Here is a 19,630-nt window from a genome sequence, read left to right as displayed (position 1 = left end):
TAAATTTTAAGCATTGTGGTTTAAATTTAAAGCTTAGTGGATTAAATTTCAAACTTAGGGGTTTAAAGATAGTTGGTTTATAATTTAAGCTTAAATGAATAAAAATTTATAAATTGTAGTTTAAATATGATGTCATTTAAGTCTTGTGGTTTAGATTTATAAATAGTGGTTTAAGTTTTAAGACATTTGGTTTAAAATTATAAAAATTTTATATTAGATTCATACATTACATTATATAGATTAAAATAGAGTATGTTTATAATTTAAGCCTAAATGAATAAAACTTAAACCTTGTGGATTAAATTTTGATGCCATTTAAGTTTAGTTGTTCGTATTTTAAGTTTATTTCCAGCATCCTAAAAAATATGTTTTTGTTGTTCAGCACATTGAATCCTAATTTTAAGAACAATGTTGTAAATTAAGAAAGTATTAGTTTAAATTTTTAGCCATTGAATGTTTGAGGTTTAAATTTTGTTGTAAAATAACATTATTATCTTCATCTTCACGATAAAACATCTTTTGCATTACTTTGATTCTTCTTATTGAGTCACAAATATTATTGACACTTAGTTTTGCAAAAATTGTGTTTGCCTTGAGATGAGTGAAGTTAAGGGAAAAAGTATATTGAATTGATTTTTTTTTTTTTAATTTCTATCCAAGATAAAGCAATAAGCTCTCATGGTTGTGTTATTTTTTATTGCAGGGAATGGATAAGATAATGTTATTTGTAGTTTTTAACGGAAGATGGAATGCAAACAACAAATACATTGATCATGAAGTGAAAATATTGATGGTGGAAAAGGATATCAAGTATGAGGAATTGGTATACAAGATATACAAAGAGCTCAGATTGAATGAAAGATTGATTTCAACAAATTTGATTTTTGATGCAAATATGGATACAAGCAAAGGAATGAAGATAGAAAGTGATGAGAATTTACAAGTTTATCTAAACTTGAACAAGACTGTGGAAGAGTTGAAAAAATGTCCTCTCATCGTTGAAGTAGAACAGAGAAATCAAACCATTTCTTTGCCAAGAGAAGCTAGCATTCCATCTGCTTTAGCAAGCAATGCAACAAGTCAAAGTTTGACTCTCACAGACCCCAATACAAATACTGCAAGCACTAGCAAGATGAAGAGCGCCTCAACACAAGAATCCAACAAATTTACAGAACACGGGCAAGAAGCTCAATCACCTCTCCATGTGTTGCCGAATATGGAGATTGAAGACATAAGACTCAATTATGTTTTCAAGAATAAGACTGATCTAAAACATACACTTGCGAAAATAGCCATCAAGAAACACTTTCAGTACAGAATTCAAAAATCATGTTCAGAAGCATTTTGGGCAAAATGCATAGATGAGAATTGTGGCTGGTATGTACGTGCAAGAAGCTCAAAAGTATCAGACTACTTTCGAGTTATCAAATACCATAAACACCACACATGCTCCTTAAATCACAGAAATTTTGAAAATAGACAAGCAAGTGCAAAAGTCATCAGTAGTTACTTCAAAGAGAAGTTTCGTGACCCAGGATCAACCTATCGACCAAGGCAAATAATAAGAGACATGAGAGATGAACATGGGGTAGGTGTAACATACAATAAAGCTTGGAGAGCAAAAACACTTGCAGCTGATGATGTTAGAGGGTCAAATGAGGAAAGTTATGCATTGTTGCCTTCATATTTGTATATGTTACAGTTGGCCAACCCAGGAACTATCACACGAGTATGTAAAGATGAAGAAAACAGGTATGAATAATATTTATGATTCGCATTCCTATATTAAAGGCTTTACTGATTACAATCCATATCTTACATCTCTAGGAATTGGTTGTTTTTTTAATTAAATTTTACAGGTTTAAATACATGTTTATTGCTTTTGGGGCTTCATTAGATGGATGGAAGCAATGTAGACCAGTTATAGTGGTAGATGGAACATTTTCAAAGACGAAATGTGGAGGTACACTGTATGCAGCTTGTGTTAAAGATGGAAACAATCAAATTTTTCCTCTCGCCTTTGGAATTGGGGATTCAGAAAATGACAATGCATGGATATGGTTCTTTACAAGACTAAAAGAAGCAATAGGAGAACGAGAAAACTTATGCATAGTATCTGACAGGCATAAAAGCATAAAAAATGCAGTTGAACAAGTGTATCCTAGTGTATATCATGGAGTTTGTCTTTATCATTTGAAGCAAAATCTAAGGACTAAGTTTAGGGGATTACATGTGCATGCCATATTTGAAACTGCTTCAAGAGCGTACTCAGCTCAAGAATATTATTCTGCCATGGCTGAATTACAGAAAATTAGCCCTGAAATGACTACTTATCTTTTGGAAGCAAAACCAGAAAAATGGGCTCGGCCATTCTTTCCAACGAAGAGGTATAACATTCTTACAAGTAACATTGCTGAATCTATAAATGCAGCAATTGTGCATGCGAGAGAATTGCCTATAACGTCGTTAATAGAAGCTATAAGAGAGATGCTTCAAAGATGGTTTTCAACAAGAAAAGAAGCAGCAATTAACCAATTTGTTGAGGTGACAAAATGGGCAAATGATGAAATGGAAATCAAACTTGATGTGGCATTTCGAATGAAGGTATGTTATTAAAGTTACATTTATTTTCTTTTTGTTAGGATTTTAAATTTATTGCTTAATAATTGTATTGTTTCACAGGTAGATGCAATTGATGCAATGAAATCTAGTGTCACATATGGTGATCGAGTGTTTGTTGTCGACTTGGAACAACATATGTGCACATGTAATGAATTTCAACTAGAGGGAATTCCATGTGCACATGCTATTGCAACAATTGAAAGCAAGTACTTGGACAAGTACAAATTTTGCTCAAATTGGTATAAAAATTCTGTTTTGAAAGAGACATATGCAGGATCAATTAATCCTCTTCCAGATAAAGATGATTGGAGTGTCCCAGATAAAATTATAGGAGATAGCATGAAAGCTCCAAAATTCAAAGTAAAACAAGGACGTCCCAAGAAAAAAAGATTTCCATCAACAGGAGAATTTCCCAAGCATGTTCGAACAGTCAAGTGTGGAAATTGCGGAATATTGGGGCATAATAGAAAGAATTGTAAAAGCCAACCAATTCTAAAATAAGGATAACATTGAGTTGTGAATTGCATGCATATCATGATCATTGAGATTGATTATTGTCCTTGAGAACAGTGCATTATGCATGAAAGCATAAACTGTTGTTATCTGTTGCAGTCTAAAGACTATAAAGATGCAATGTTATACATATTTGTTGCGTTGTGGACTTGTGGATAAGAATGTTTATACATTTATTAAAGTACATTTGTTTTTTATTATATTATTATCTATTTAATTTATGAAAAATAGGAATTGATATTAGTGAGAGATGAATTTGATAGAAAAAGGTTATAAAAGATGATAGATTATCATCTTTAAATTATGACAAATTTATCAGTTAATCTTATTTATTTAAGGCTTGCGGTTTAAATTTCTAGGCAAGGTGTTTAAATTTAAAACATAGGGGTTTAAATTTTAAGCTTAGGGGTTTAAATTTAAAACATAGTTGGTTAAATAAAGTTGGATTATAAATAGAGCTTAATGGATAAAAATTTGATACCATTTAGCCTTGTGGTTCAAAATTTGATTCAATTTAGCCATGTGGTTCAAAATTTGAAGCCATTTGCATTGTGGTTTAAAGTTTTATGAAAGTGGTTTAAATTTAAAGCTTAGTGGTTTAAATTCTTAGGCAAGTAGTTTATATTTAAAGCTTAACAGTTTAAATTTAAAACTTTGTTGTTTAAAGATACTTGGATTATAAAGTGTTTAGGCAAGTGCCATTTTACCCGCCGCGGCGCACAGAACCTTCAGACATTAGAGCCGCGGCGCTCAGAATGAAACAAAAAATTTATGGATAAAAATACATAAATTTTGGTTCAAAAGTTGATGTCATTTAGCCTAGGGGTTCAACATTTTATTCCATTTGGTTTGTGGCTTAAATTCTTAAGCAAGTGGCTTCAATTTAAAGATTAACGGTTTAAGTTTAATAATTAGGGGTTTTAAGAGACTTGGATTATAAATAGAACTTAATGGATTAAAATTTATAAATTTTGGTTTAAATTTGATGCCAATTAGCCTTGTGGATCAAAGTCCATGATGCCATTTGGCATTAGGGATCAAAATTTGATGCCATTTATAATGTGGTTTAAAATTTTAAACAAGTGGCTTAAATTTAAAGCTTAGGGGTTTAAATTTAAAACTTAGAGGTTTAAATTGAAAATATTGTGGCTTTAAGCTTGGGGTTGCGCCGCGGCGCACAGACACTGCGAAACAATAAGGCCGCGGCGCCCAGGGAAAAAAGGCAGATTGGATCATGTTTTCTCTGCGCGCCGCGGCACCATTTAAATAGGGCCGCGGCGCAAAGAGCATGTAACTTCTATTAATATAATTTTTTTTTTTCCATTGCCAATCAGAACATGAGCTCTAAATTTTGACAAATAATGAAACTTGGATTAAAATTTAAGCCTATTTACTTAAATTTAAAGGCTAAGGATTTAAACTTTGAATGAAATGGTTAATTAGATTATAATTATTATGATTTAAGCCTAAAGGATTAAAACTTAAACCATGTGGATTAAATTTTAATTGCTATTTAAGATTAATGGTTCGTAGTTTAAGTCATTTAAGGCTTGCGGTTTAAAATTTTAAGCATGTGGTTTAAATTTAAAGCTTAGGGGTTTCAATTTAAAGCTTACTGGTTTAAATTTAAGACATTGTGGTTTAAAATACACTTGAATTATAATTAGAGCTTAATGGATTTTTTTTTTTTTAATAAATTATGGTTCAAAATTTAAAGCCATTTAGCCTTGTGCTTCAACATTTTTAGGCAAAGTGGTTTAAACTTAAAGCTTAGGGGTTTAAATGAAAAACATTGGGGTTAAAAAGATACTTGGATTACAAAAGGAGCTTAATTGATAACAAATTAGAAATCTTGGATTAAATTTGATGTCATTTAGCCTTGAATTTGATGCCATTTAGCGGTGGGGTTCAACACTTTTTGTCAAGTGGTTTAAACTTAAAGCTTATGGGTTTAAATGTAGAACATTGAGGTTTAAGAAAGACTTGGATTATGAAAAGAGCTTATTTGATAACAATTTATAGATTGTGGTTTAAATTTGATGTCATTTAGCGTTGGGGTTCATTATTTGATTCGATTTGGATTGTAGTTTAAATTTTTAGAAAAGATGTTCAAATTTAAAGCTTAGGGTTTTAAATTAAAAACATTGTTGTTTAAAGAGAATTGGATTATAAATAGAACTTAATGGATTAAAATTTATAAATTTTGGTTTAAATTTGATGCCAATTAGCCTTGTGGATCAAAATCCGTGATGCCATTTGGAATTGTGGTTCAAAATTTGATGCTATTTATATTGTGGTTTAACATTTTAAGCAAGTGGTTTAAATTTAAAGCTCAGGGGTTTAAATTTAATGCTTAGGGGTTTAAATTTAAAATATTGTGGTTTAAAGAGACTTGGATTATAAATAGAGCTGAAGTGATAAAAATTCATAAATTTTGGTTCAAAAGTTTATGGCATTTATGTATGTGGTTGAAAATTTGATGTCATTTAGCCTAGGGGTTCAACATTTTATTCCATTTGGTTTGTGGCTTAAATTCTTAAGCAAGTGGCTTCAATTTAAAGACTAACGGTTTAAGTTTAATAATTAGGGGTTTTAAGGGACTTGGATTATAAATAGAACTTAATGGATTAAAATTTTAAAAATTTGGTTTAAATTTGATGTCAATTAGCCTTGTGGATCAAAATCTGTGATGCCATTTGGCATTAGGGATCAAAATTTGATGCCATTTATATTGTGGTTTAAAATTTTAAGAAGGTGGTTTAACTTTAAAAGTTAGGGGTTTAAATTTAAAACTTAGAGGTTTAAATTGAAAATATTGTGGTTTTAAGCTTGGGGTTGCGCCGCGGCTCACAAATACTATGAAACATCAGAGCCGCGGCGCCCAGGGAAAAAAGACATATTTGATCTTGTTTTCTCTGCGCGCCGCGGCACTAGTTTATTAGGGCCGCGGCGCACAGAGCATATAACTTCTATTAATACAATTTTTTTTTTCATTGGCAATCAGAACATGAGCTCTAAATTTTGACAAATAATGAAACTTTGATTAAAATATAAGCCTATTTACTTAAATTTAAAGGCTATGGATTTAAACTTTGAGTGAAATTGTTAATTAGATTATAATTATTATGATTTAAGCCTAAAGGATTAAATTTAAAACATAGGGGTTTAAATTTTAAGCTTAGAGGTTTAAATTTAAAACATAGTTTGTTAAATAGAGTTGGATTATAAATAGAGCTTAATGGATAAAAATTTTATACCATTTAGCCTTGTGGTTCAAAATTTAATTCCATTTAGCCATGTGGTTCAAATTTTGAAGACATTTGCATTGTGGTTTAAAGTTTTAGGAAAGTGGTTTACATTTAAAGCTTAGTGGTTTAAATTTAAAACTTAGGGGTTTAAATTCTTAGGTAAGGGGTTTAAATTTAAAGCTTAACGGTTTAAATTTAAAACTTAGTTGTTTAAAGACACTTGGATTATAAAAATAGCTTAATGGATAAAACTTTTAATTTTGAGATCAAAATTAGATACCATTTACCCTAGTTGTTCAATATTTGATGCCATTTGGTTTGAGGTTTACATTCTTAGGTAAGTGGTTTAAGTTTAAAGCAAAATGGTTTAAAATTAAAGCTTAGTGGTTTAAATAGACTTGGATTATAAATAGAGCTTAATGGATAATTTTTTTAAAATCGCGATTAAAGAGGTTTAATTTTAAAGTTTAGTGTTTTAAATTTAAAGCTTAGTGGTTTAAAGAGACTTGGAATATAGATATAGCTTAATGGATAAAAAATTATAAATTATGGTTCAAAATTTGATTCCATTTAGCCATGTGTTCAAAATTTGATGCCCTATGGTCTGGGGTTTAAAGTTTTAAATAAGAGGTTTAATTTTAAAGTTTAGGGGTTTAAAGTTAAAGCTTATTGGATTAAATTTAAAACATTGTGGTTTAAAGATACTTCAATTATAAATATATCTTAATGGATATAACTTTATAAATTATGAATCAAAATTTGAATCCATTTAGCATTGTGGTTCAAAATTTAAAACATTGTGGTTTGAAGAGACTTGATTTATAAGTAGAGCTTAACAGATAACAATTTATATTTTATTTTTCAAAACTTGATGCCAATTAGCATTGTGGTTCAAAATTTGATGCCATTTAGTCTTGTGGTTCAAAGTTTGATGCCATTTAGATTATTGTTTAAAATTATAGGAAAGTGGTTTAAATTTAAAGGTTAGGAGTTTACAATGTTTATTGTTCAAGAAAAATAATTGCTATTTAAATTTTTAGACAAACGGTTTACATTTAAAGGATAGGGGTTTAAATATAAAACTTAGTAGTTTAAATTTAAAACATTGTGGTTTAAAGAGACTTGAATTATAACTCATATGTTAAAGATTAGTACCACTTGTGAAGTAATTCTCATTGCTAAACTCATATGGTAAGTTTATGATATCAAGCACAAAAACTCAGAGTTCCACAACTCTTGATTTCAAGGGTCAGTGAGCATTAAAAACATTCTTAAAACAAAAAGTACTGAGAATCATATTTTGTTATTGTGTTCATACATGACACAAGTTCTCTGCTGGAGTTTCATGACCGTGCTTCCTCTTGTACCCATGATCCCAAAATTCTAAGGCCATCTTCCTTCTCATATCAACAACATTGTTTGGACCAATTTTGAATGGAGACATCCCCATCATTAACAACTCAGCCATTTTTATCACGTAAATACCACAATCAAACCTGCAAATTGGTAAAAACAAAATTCAACAGAAAAAATTAAGGAGAAAAGAAAAACTCAGCATACAAATTAATTGAATCTTAACAAACTCACGTGTTATCCTGAAAAGGAGATTCAACCCATGAGAACCTAAAATCCTCGCACATAGGTGCATAATGTTTACGTTTTTCATGGAAGCCCAAATAATCCAAAATGATTGGAAGAATTCTGCAATATTTCTTCACGTGTGTTTCAACATCTTCGTTATTGGGACTATTAAATGAGTCATATATATAGATAATCGTTTTATCTATATGTAAAACACCTAAGCTCCAATGATCTAAATAAATCCCCCTTCCTTGTGGAATAAGAAATGGCATGAAAACAAAGTCAACTTCAAACCATGATTTTCCAAATTTCAATATCTTTCCCATAATGAAATCAATAATAGCCTTCATTTTGGGACATGGATGCTTTATCCTTTTATGTTGATCATTTTTTTTTACATCTGAAATCATCTTTCTTAAATGAGTTTCATCACAACTAATTAGGGTCATGTAGTGATCAAAAACACAACTTGTTGTAGTACATTTCCGAAATGAAGGATAACAAGTATGAGACAATGCCTTCTTTCGCAAATAGTAAAAAGATATATCAATATGCTGCAAAAAAAAAATAAAAAAAAAACATAAAATATATAATCCAATTATAACATAACAAAATTGAAAATGAAAACAATATAAAGTATGCACAATATAATAATAAATGCTAGATAGTATAAAATCTTACATCGTTATTGAGGAGACCTTCTGCATCACACAAATCAAAGAACCACTTTTTGTTGTCAATTTCTATTCCTCCCAATGATAAAGGTGATTTTAATTTGGCATGAAATGCAGCATATGGAGATGATTTACTTCTACAAAATCAACAAACATTTATAAAAAGATATATATAAAATAATAAAAAAAAATTGAAAAGAAAACACAAAGACAATTCATTTACCTTTTCTTATTCATACCATGAGTGTACCACTCCAAGAAGAACGAAATTGCTTCTGGAACAGGCATAACTTCGTATTCACTCTCAAATGGAAATCTGCCTAAGAAATGACAAGTATTCTTTGCTTCTGAAGAGTTCATGGAAGAACAAAGCAATTCACTTGGTTCCACAATAGTTGTCATGGATGGTGGGGAAGCCATGATTGCACTTGAATCATCATGATCACTTTTCATTTGCTTCACTTCTTTTACTTCTTTTTGTTCTTCTGTTCCTCTAAAGTTCTTTGCAATATTTTCTTCCTTTTGATAGAATTTTTCATTGACAACCTACATATCAAAAAAACCAGCAACTACAATTAAAAAAAAAAAAAATTAATACATGATTACGCAAGTATCATCAAATTCAAAGTTTATACTTGTGGGGCACTTTTTACAATTGACAAAGAAGGAGGAATGCATTTTGGATTGCTAGGAACAATCTCGCCAGTTGATCTCAACAGTGTAGAAGGTTTTTTTATTTTCTCTAAAATTTTAGAAATATTTGGTGGTTGCTTGCCATGTATGCTCCTCTTATTATAATTTTCTCTTTGTTCAATAGGGGCGTTGCTTGCAAAATTTATGCATTCCTACAAATAATAAAAGATGAAAGTTAAAAACATGATAATTAAATGAAAATTAACACAAAACTTTATTGAAAAATATATAATATTTTAAATTTGTACCTTTGGTTGAGGAACACATTCAGGACTACTTAGAAGAATTTCACCACTTAACAAATCATTTATGCATGCTTGCAAATCCTCTTGAGCAGATAACTTTCTAGTTTTCTCTGAAACTTTGGAATCTTGCACATATTTCAAACGTTTTTTGCTTCTCTCTTTCACTTGTTCTCCTTCGTCATGTATGCATTTCTTTAAATCATTGTGTTTCACAACTTTTTTAATTAGTTGTTCATAATCTTCTATTTGTTTCTTCATGGCATCTGTATCTTTCGTTCTCTCATCAATTTGTACCATGCATATATTAATCTGACCAATCCCACTTTTAATTTCAACAACATCTTTTTTTATTTCAATGATCTCCTCTTTGAGTTCCTAGGAAAAAAATCATAGGTGATAGAACAAATTAGAAAAAAAAAAATATATATATATATATACTAAAATATAAACCGCAAGTCCTAAACAAAAATGAAAAAAAAAGAACATACATTATTAAATTATGAAAAAATAGTAGATAATATAAATATACCTTCAACATTGAAATAATTTCTTCATCAATTGAGCTACTTTTTGTCTTGTTACTCATCATTGAGGGGTGATTGTTTGCATCCATGTATATTCCTCTTTCAAGAATTACTGTGTCAGTAAACATACCATTAAGGTGTAATGACTCTTTTTCCGCACTAGATGGAGACAAACAAACATAATCAACCTATATACATAAAAATAAGAAAATCAATGAACAAAACAAAATTGTTAACAGTACAACAATTGAAATTAATTGAAGAACAATACTAAAAATATAAATATATATATGAATACGTACTTTTGATTTTTGGAAAACTTTAGACCAAATTGATCGGAGATTGTTCACTTTAGTTGACTTCCAATTTAAGATTCTATGGATTTTTGAACTTACACGAGCGCCAAACAAAGATCCCAATGATGGAATCAACCTCATAACCCCACACTTGGAAAGCCACAGGGAAGCCGCACAACTCATAATTGTTTTTTTGCAAATCCAAAACACTTGAAATACTCCCAATAGTTTCATTGAATGAACGACGACCCCATGGATAATTCTCAAACTTTTGTTCATCATCAACCAATTTTAAAACAAAATCATCAACAAACCTGTCACCTCTTTTACTTTCTAAAATATTTTGCACAATATGTACTTTAGCTATCTTAACGGCATCTTCGTCATCTAATTTTGAAGACATGAGAAGGTTTTTCAAGTCATTTCTTGAGATTGATGATTTCCCAGAGAAATACTTTTCTATTAATCTATTGGGTTGAACACTATGATCAACATCAGTAGGAAGTTGGGAACAATTTAGACCAGTTATTAGAGCAAATTCTTCAATTCCAAATTTTGCTCTTTTCCCTCCAAAGTTCATTCGGATGTCTTGTCTACTAGAGCTACCCTCCTCTTGAAGAATTAGAGAATGAACAATCATGGAACAAAGCTTTAGGTTACTATTAATATCTAAGAGAAATCCCAAGCATGAATCCTTTAACTTTTCAAATTGAGCATCAGTTAGAGAATTCTCGATACAACGGAAATTGAGTTGATGATCTTGAAAATTAACTTTCATTTGATTCTTAGCAAAAATCAGCTTATTTGGACTTAAATTCTGCACATAAAAATAAAAAAAATAGAAAACAAATAATTAAATCGAAAACATTATCTTCTTTTATTTTTTAAAGCAAAAAAAGAAACATATATAAACAATGTAAAATTACCTTGAAAACATTCAATTTTTTATGATAATAACCTGATTTCCTATTCTTCTTCTTGATACGAGCTTTCTTTGCCATGTCTTACATAAAAAGCAAGCAAAAGATATAAACAACATGTTATTAAAATAACACTTCCAGCTTTAAAATATATATATATAAAAAAAGAACAAACAAAGCACATAATATTGAAGACATTTTCATACATTTAATCATGGAATTTAATGTCCTATAAATATAATAATATTGAATTAAAATCGCATATTCTCAAGATTATACAAACTGCAATTTAGTTAAGACATTTTGTCAAACACTTACAAGGCATGAAAATCAATTCAACAAAAGAGTAATAAAATCCTTATTCTTAATACTATACAATTGAATTTCAGTTGAAGTATTTCGTCAAACAGATACAATGCATGATAATGAACTAAAATCAAAGCATTAAAATAATCATTATTGGATGCATGGATAAGTTAAGTGAAACAATGAATACATATATATATATACAACGAAAAAAAAACAGAATATATTTTACACTTACTTGCATCTATTAACATTGTTAAATTTTAATTTTCAGTTAAGATTCAAAAAAAAGACACAGAATAAATTTGCAAGAAAACATTGAAAATACCTTGTTAGAAGCTCAACTTCAGCTCAAAAATACTCTAATAGCTTCGAATATGGACGATCAAAACAATAATAGTTGTCCTCAGAAAGGGAGGGTCAAACCAAAGCTATAAATGAAATGTTGAAAATGGAGAAGAAGATAATGAGTTTAGAGCTAAGAATGATTTGGGAAAACACTGAACTTGGGTTTGTGAAAACACTGAAAATATAATAATAATAATACAAATACGTAAGGGGTTATAATACAACACACTCTGGGCATGCGAATAATGTGCCGCGGGTTTTTGATCTAATCATCGCGCCACGGCGCGCATAAAAAGGAAGGATAGAGCCGCGGCGCTCCGGTGGGTTAAAAATGCTGAAATTTTATGTCGCTGTGCGCCGCGGCTCAAAAATATATGGGCCGCGGCGCACAGTGAACACATATAACAAAATAATTTTTTTTTTTTTTTTTTGCCAATCACAACTTGGGGTCTTAATTTTTAACCAATAAAACAATATTTTTTAAATTCAAAGGGTGTTGGTTTAAATTTTAAACATAATGGTTAAAAAGACAATGTTTATGATATAAGGCTAAATGATTATAACTTAAACTTTGAGAATTAAATTTGGATGCCATTTAAGATTAGGGGTTTAAATTTTAAGGCAAGTGGTTCAAATTTCAAGCCTCGTGATTTAAATTTCAAACCTAAGGGTTTAAAGATACAAGGTTTATAATTTAAGCTTAAAAGCATAAAAAAATTGTAAATTGTTGCCTAAATTTTAAACCATTAGGCTCATGTTTTAAGCTATCCAAGACTTATGGTTTAAATTTTCAGGCAAGTGGTTTAAATTTTAAGCCTTGTGGTATACATTTAAATCTTAGTGGTTTAAATTAAAAATATTGTGGATTAAGTGGTCTTAATTTATAATTAAGGCTTGATGGATAAAAAATTATCAAATTGTGGTTTAAATGTGATGCCATTTAGCCTTGGGATACAAAATTTGATGCCATTTGGTTTGTGGTTTAAATTTTTACGGGAGTCGTTTAAATTTAAAAAATTAGGGGTTTAAATTTAAAACATTTTGGTTTAAAGAAACTTGGATTATAAATAGAGATTAATGGATAAAAATTTATAAATAATGGTTCAAAAATTGATACTATTTAGCCTTGTAAATCAAAATTTGATGCATTTAGTCTTGTGGTTCAAATTTTTTAAGCAATTGGTTTAAATCTAAAAATAGGGGTTTAAATTTAAAAGGTTGTGGTTTAAAGAGGCTTGGATTATAAATAGAGCTTAATGGATAAAAATTTATAAATTGTGATTTAAATTTGGTGTCATTTAGCCTTGTGGTTTAAAATTTGATGCCAATTGCTTTCTGGTTTAAATTTCTAGACAAATGGTTTAAATTTAAAGCTTAGGAGTTTAAATTTAAAGCTCACTGGTTTAAACTTAAACTATTGTGGTTTAAAGAAACTTGGATTATTAAGAAAGGTTAATGAATAAAAATTATATACCATTCAGCCTTGTGGATCAAAATTTGATGCCTTTTAGATTGTGGTTTAAAGATTTAGGCAAGCGGTATAAATTTAAACCTTAGGGGTTTAAATTTAAGGTTTAAATTTAAAGCGTAATGGTTTAAAATTAATAACATTGAGGGTAAAAGATGCTTTGATTATGAATAGAGCTGAATAGATAAAAATTCATAAATTATGGATCATAAATTGATGATATTTAGCTTTGTGGATCAAAATTTGATGATATTTAGCCTTAAGGTTCAAAATTTTTTTGCCAATCACAACTTGGGGTCTAAATTTTTAACCAAGAAAAAAAATATGTTTCAAAATTTAAGGGTAGAAATTTAAATTTAGACGGTGTTGGTTTAAAGTTTAAACATAATGGTTAAAAAGACAATGTTTATGATATAAGGCTAAATGATTATAACTTAAACTTTGAGAATTAAATTTGGATGCCATTTAAGATTAGGGGTTTAAATTTTAAGGCAAGAAGTTCTAATTTCAAGCCTTTTGTTTAAATTTCAAACCTAGGGGTTTAAAGATACAAGGTTTATAATTTAAGCTTAAAAGCATAAAAAAATTGTAAATTGTTGCCTAAATTTTAAACCATTAGGCTCATGTTTTGAGCTATCCAAGTCTTGTGGTTTAAAGTTTCAGGCAAGTGGTTTAAATTTTAACCCTTGTGGCATACATTTAAATCTTAGTGGTTTAAATTTAAAATATTGTGGATTAAGTGGAATTAATTTATAATTAAGGCTTAATGGATAAAAATTTATCAAACTGTGGTTTAAATGTGATTCCATTTAGCTTTGGGGTTCAAAATTTGATGCCATTTGGTGTGGGGTTTAAATTTAAAAATTAGGGGTTTAAATTTAAAACATTTTGGTTACAGAGACTTGGATTGTAAATATAGCTTAATGGTTAAAAATTTATAAATTATTGTTCAAAATTTGATTCCATTTAGCCTTGTAATTCAAAATTTGATGCATTTAGCATTGTAGTTCAAATTTTTTAACCAATAGGTTTAAATATAAAGTTAGGGGTTTAAATTTAAAGTTTAGGGGTTTAAATTTAAAAGGTTGTGGTTTAAAGAGATTTGGATTATAAATAGAGCTTAATGGATACAAATTTATTAATTGTGATTTAAATGTGATGCCATTCAGCCTTGTGGTTCAAAATTTGATGCCAATTGGTTTATGGTTTAAATTTTTAGGCAAGTGGTTTAAATTTAAATCTTAGCGGTTTAAATTTAAAGCTCACTGGTTTAAACTTAAATCATTGTGGTTTAAAGAAACTTGGATTATTAAAAGAGATTAATGAATGAAAATTATATACCATTTAGCATTATGGTTCAAAATTTGATGCCATTTGGTTTGTGGTTTTAGGGTTTAACTGCTTTTTTACCTTTTTGAATCTAAAATCGAAGCATGGTATTGTATGCTGGTAAATAACAAAACAGTTCAAATTCACTTCAAATTATTTTTCTTTCTTTCTTTCATTTTTTAATAATTATCAAGCTTGAATAATTATCAAGCTTTATTCTGAATTGATATAAAGCTGAAGTGAAAGCAGATTCAAAGAGGATGAATAATATCTACATAACATAAATATATAACTCAGTTTCTGGCACAACCACTTGAGCTTTTGGGATGCTAACAGGTAACTTGTTTTAGGAAACTTGAAATCTGGGGTTGCAGGCATGGCATTTTTCAACATACTCCAGCATATCAGACCTAACTTGGAGCAGAATTTAGCTGTTTTGAAAATGAATTGGCCTAACAAGAGAAATAAAATAATAACACAACATGTGAATGGGAAAAATCTCAGGGGTCTCTGGGAATTGATCTTCTTGGCAACTGATAAAAATAGAAAGAGAATTTTGGACCAACCATTACTAGACAGATAAAAAGGATATTTAATAACAAGCATAAATTGTTCATATCATAAATATTAAATTCAGGTCATTACATTAGCTTCTGCCCTCCTAGGCATCTAAAGTGAGAGACCTACATTAGTTATAAAAAGTAAATAAAACAAATCAATGAGCTTATACAAACTAGTATGGGGGCTGCGGGGGATGTTGAGGATATGGTGGCTGGGAATCAAATGGTGGGAAAAGTGGTGGCTGCTGAAAGAAGATAGGATCTTGTTGATTTTGGTCCCAGCGCCCAAGCAAAGAGTTGATATGGGTAGTGTGATCCGCATCATATTGACTACGTTGGGCATAGTACTGCATCAAATGCGAATTTTGCCGATATATAAAATCATTTTGTTGAATGAGATGAGAGTTTTGTTGAGCTAAGAACTGCATATATGGATCTGTAGGGGGAGTGATACGAACATGTGCATCCTCTGCCATAGGTTCAATCTCTTCTTCCTCATTCTCCTCTGGTATGGCACCTGCTAAATTAGCTCTTGCTAAGCGTTTAACAGTTTGTTCACCATATGCATTCACCATAACAGCAGTAATAGTAGGAAGAGCCCTAACAATGAGGTCATCTGTCCATGATGGAGTGTCAGCATTTTGACTCAACGTTGTAACAGTGGATGCATGTCCCAAACCTCCTGTGGTGCCTCCCCGTCCAAAACGTTTGAGGCTACTATTGATCACTTTGCCAATGTCAATTGTGTACCCCTCCATAATAGCATAAATAAGTAGTACACGCTCAACAATAATAGAGGATACATGAGAAACTGGAAGAAGATTTGCACACACAAAATAAGTCCAAGCAGTGGCTTCTTTTGTCATATCTGCTTTCATCAAATGTCGAGGTTTCCCATTAGACATAACCCATTGAGATCCTGGTTTACACAAGCGATTTATCACTGCACCAAAATCAATTTGTCCTTCTATAAATTTTACATACTCATCCTCCTCAGGATCTAAGATAACCAACTTGAAAATACCATTTATAGTATTAATATCGAAAGGCACCCATTTTCCACGAACAAAACATTTATTTTTGCGGCAGTCCGGAATATTAGCATAAAATTCTATTACCAATTGTTTTATTCCTCCATAAGGTACTTGAACTAAAGTCTTCCACCCCCTCTGCTCAATATTAACAAGAATACTATTGTAAATTGGATCATGTTTTAGCCTAGAATCGAACTCCATGCCTCGTTCACCCAATACTTTCTTTGCTCGCATACTATCAAATCTCTTCTCAGCTTCTTCACTAACAAACTTATCTGAGTTAAACTTTGGATTTTTATCCCTAGAAGTAGAAGCTTCAGTAGATATCTTTGATTTCTTTTTAGGAGCCATTTGCACAAGATAAGACACAAAAATTATTTCTTCAAAATTACCTAAAAAATACAATACCAAAAACAATGATGTCAAAACATTGAATAATCTTCAAATAGACATATATTTATATCTATAATAACTCATATATATATAATATTGAATTGCCTAAAAAAAAATTAGGGGTGATCAAAAAAGCAAGCAATAAGCTCACAACATATAATTCTCCAAGACATAAAAAAGCAAGCAATGGGCTTTAATGTGTAATTATAAAGTGGAGACAGATCGTATGCTCAGAACATATAATTCTCCAATACATATAATTCAACAAGTAATCAATGAGCTCATAACATATAATTGTCCTAAACATAATTATGTTTAATATAATTTACAGTTATCATCTTCTGCTTAGAAAATATCATAAAATGTAATTTGGAAGTAAAGAAAGTAGATTGCTAGAATAATTCTTGAAAATTTGACCATATATTACGAATTTTTATGTATCATGGTTGATCTTTGGATTTCCAAATGAACTAATGGAAATTTTGGATTTCCAAATTCGGATAACATCACAAAAATTCAAACCCACTAAACAGACAACATATGAAGCACTTGCTAAAATCAATCTCAAGCACTTTTGTGTTCAAACACAACAAGTAGGAGATGCAACTCAAAATTCAAAATCTAAAACAAATAAGAAACATACACATGTGCTAATGGCTCTCCAAGGTCACCCCACAACTTGCAGAAGAAAACGAAAGAGAGATAACGAGACAGAGATTTTACCTGCACACACCTCCGCATTATCCAGGCCCCAAGCCTCTAAATCGTCTATCCCAACGAGTCAGCGAGCCTCTGAGTCGTCCAGTCCCAATGAGCCCCCAAGCACCTGCGTCGTCCAGCCCCTGAGCCTCCACGTCGTCTAGCCCTTCGCAACCCTCAAGCCTCTGTCAGTCTAGCCCCTCACAGCCCCCAAGCCTTCGCGTCGTCCAGCCCCTCGCAACCCCCAAGCCTCTGTCGGTCCAGCCCATCACAACCCCTAAGCCTCTGCGTCGTCCAACCCTCGCAGCCTCCGAGCCTTTGTCGATCAATGAGAGAGAGTGCGACTGAGGGAGTTCAAAGAAATATGGAGAGAAAGAAATATGGAGATAGGCGGCAGAAAGAAATATGGAGAGAAAGAGAGTGGGAAAGTAGGTTATAGTTTTAGGGTTTTTAATTTCAAAAATAAAAGTTGTCTTTAAAAAAATTAAAAAAAAAAATTAATAAGTAGTTTTTTTATTTGAATAAGTAGTTTTTATTAGTTTAATAAATTAATTATATATTTTTGTTTTGGTTAATAGATTTTTCAGTTAAAAAAATATTTATATATATAAAAAATATTTAATTAATTATATAATATAATAGATAATTTATTAATAGCTAATTAGCCTTGTGGATCAAAATCCGTGATGCCATTTGGCATTGTGGTTCGAAATTTGATGCCATTTATATTGTGGTTTAAAATTTTAAGCAAGTGGATTAAATTTAAAGCTTAGGCGTTTAAATTTAATGCTTAGGGGTTTAAATTTAAAATATTGTGGTTTAAAGAGACTTGGATTATAAATAGAGCTGAATGGATACAAATTCATAAATTTTGGTTCAAAATTTGATGTCATTTAGCCTAGGGGTTCAACATTTTATTCCATTTGGTTTGTGGCTTAAATTCTTAAGCAAGTGGCTTCAATTTAAAGATTAACAGTTTAAGTTTAATAATTAGGGGTTTTAAGAGACTTGGATTATAAATAGAACTTAATGGATTAAAATTTATAAATTTTGGTTTAAATTTGATGCCAATTAGCCTTGTGGATCAAAGTCCGTGATGCCATTTGGCATTAGGGATCAAAATTTGATGCCATTTATATTGTGGTTTAAAATTTTAAACAAGTGGTTTCAATTTAAAGCTTAGGGGTTTAAATTTAAAACTTAGAGGTTTAAATTGAAAATATTGTGGTTTTAAGCTTGGGGTTGCGCCGCGGCGCACAGACACTATGAAACATCAGAGCCGCGGCGCCCAGGGAAAAAAGACAGATTGGATCTTGTTTTCTCTGCGCACCGCGGCACCATTTTATTAGGGCCGCGGCGCACAAAGCATGTAAATTCTATTAATATAATTTTTTTTTTCATTGCCAATCAGACCATGAGCTCTAAATTTTTGACAAATAATGAAACTTGGATTAAAATTTAAGCCTATTTACTTAAATTTAAAGGCTAAGGATTTAAATTCTTAAGCAAGTGGCTTCAATTTAAAGACTAACGGTTTAAGTTTAATAATTAGGGGTATTAAGAGACTTGGATTATAAATAGAACTTAATGGATTAAAATTTATAAATTTTGGTTTAAATTTGATGCCAATTAGCCTTGTGGATCAAAATCCGTGATGCCATTTGGCATTAGGGATCAAAATTTGATGCCATTTATATTGTGGTTTAAAATTTTAAGAAGGTGGTTTAAATTTAAAAGTTTGGGGTTTAAATTTAAAACTTAGAGGTTTAAGTTGAAAAAATTGTGGCTTAAAGCCTAGGGAATGCGCCGCGGCGCACAGACACTGCGAAACAATAGGGCCGCGGTGCCCAGGGAAAAAAAGAAAGATTGGATCGTGTTTTCTCTGTGCGCCGCGGCTGTATTTTATTAGGGCCGCGGCGCACAGAGCATATAACTTCTATTAAATATAATTTTTTTTTTCATTGCCAATCAGAACATGAGCTCTAAAATTTTGACAAATAATGAAACTTGGATTAAAATTTAAGCCTATTTACTTAAATTTAAAGGCTAAGGATTTAAACTTTGAATGAAATGGTTAATTAGATTATAATAATTATGATTTAAGCCTAAAGGATTAAAACTTAAACCCTGTGGATTAAATTTTAATTGCTATTTAAGATTAATGGTTCGTAGTTTAA

At 30.6% G+C, this 19,630-nt stretch overlaps 1 protein-coding gene across 1 annotated transcript; it reads left to right on the top strand.

Annotated features, from left to right (window-relative positions):
• Positions 1 to 706: 706 nt before the first annotated feature.
• LOC133795268 (uncharacterized) lies at positions 707 to 3,294 on the top strand. The gene is made up of 4 exons (XM_062232723.1): positions 707 to 1,752; positions 1,860 to 2,604; positions 2,683 to 2,982; positions 3,235 to 3,294. Exons 1-4 carry the CDS (start codon positions 707 to 709, stop codon positions 3,292 to 3,294), a joined length of 2,151 nt encoding a protein of 716 aa, XP_062088707.1.
• Positions 3,295 to 19,630: the final 16,336 nt, after the last annotated feature.

The sequence above is a fragment of the Humulus lupulus genome, chromosome 8 (genome assembly GCF_963169125.1).
Source record: "Humulus lupulus chromosome 8, drHumLupu1.1, whole genome shotgun sequence".
In the NCBI taxonomy this organism is placed as follows: Eukaryota; Viridiplantae; Streptophyta; class Magnoliopsida; order Rosales; family Cannabaceae; genus Humulus; species Humulus lupulus.
Note: the sequence above shows the minus strand (reverse complement) of the source record. Positions and strands in the feature narration are given on the sequence as shown.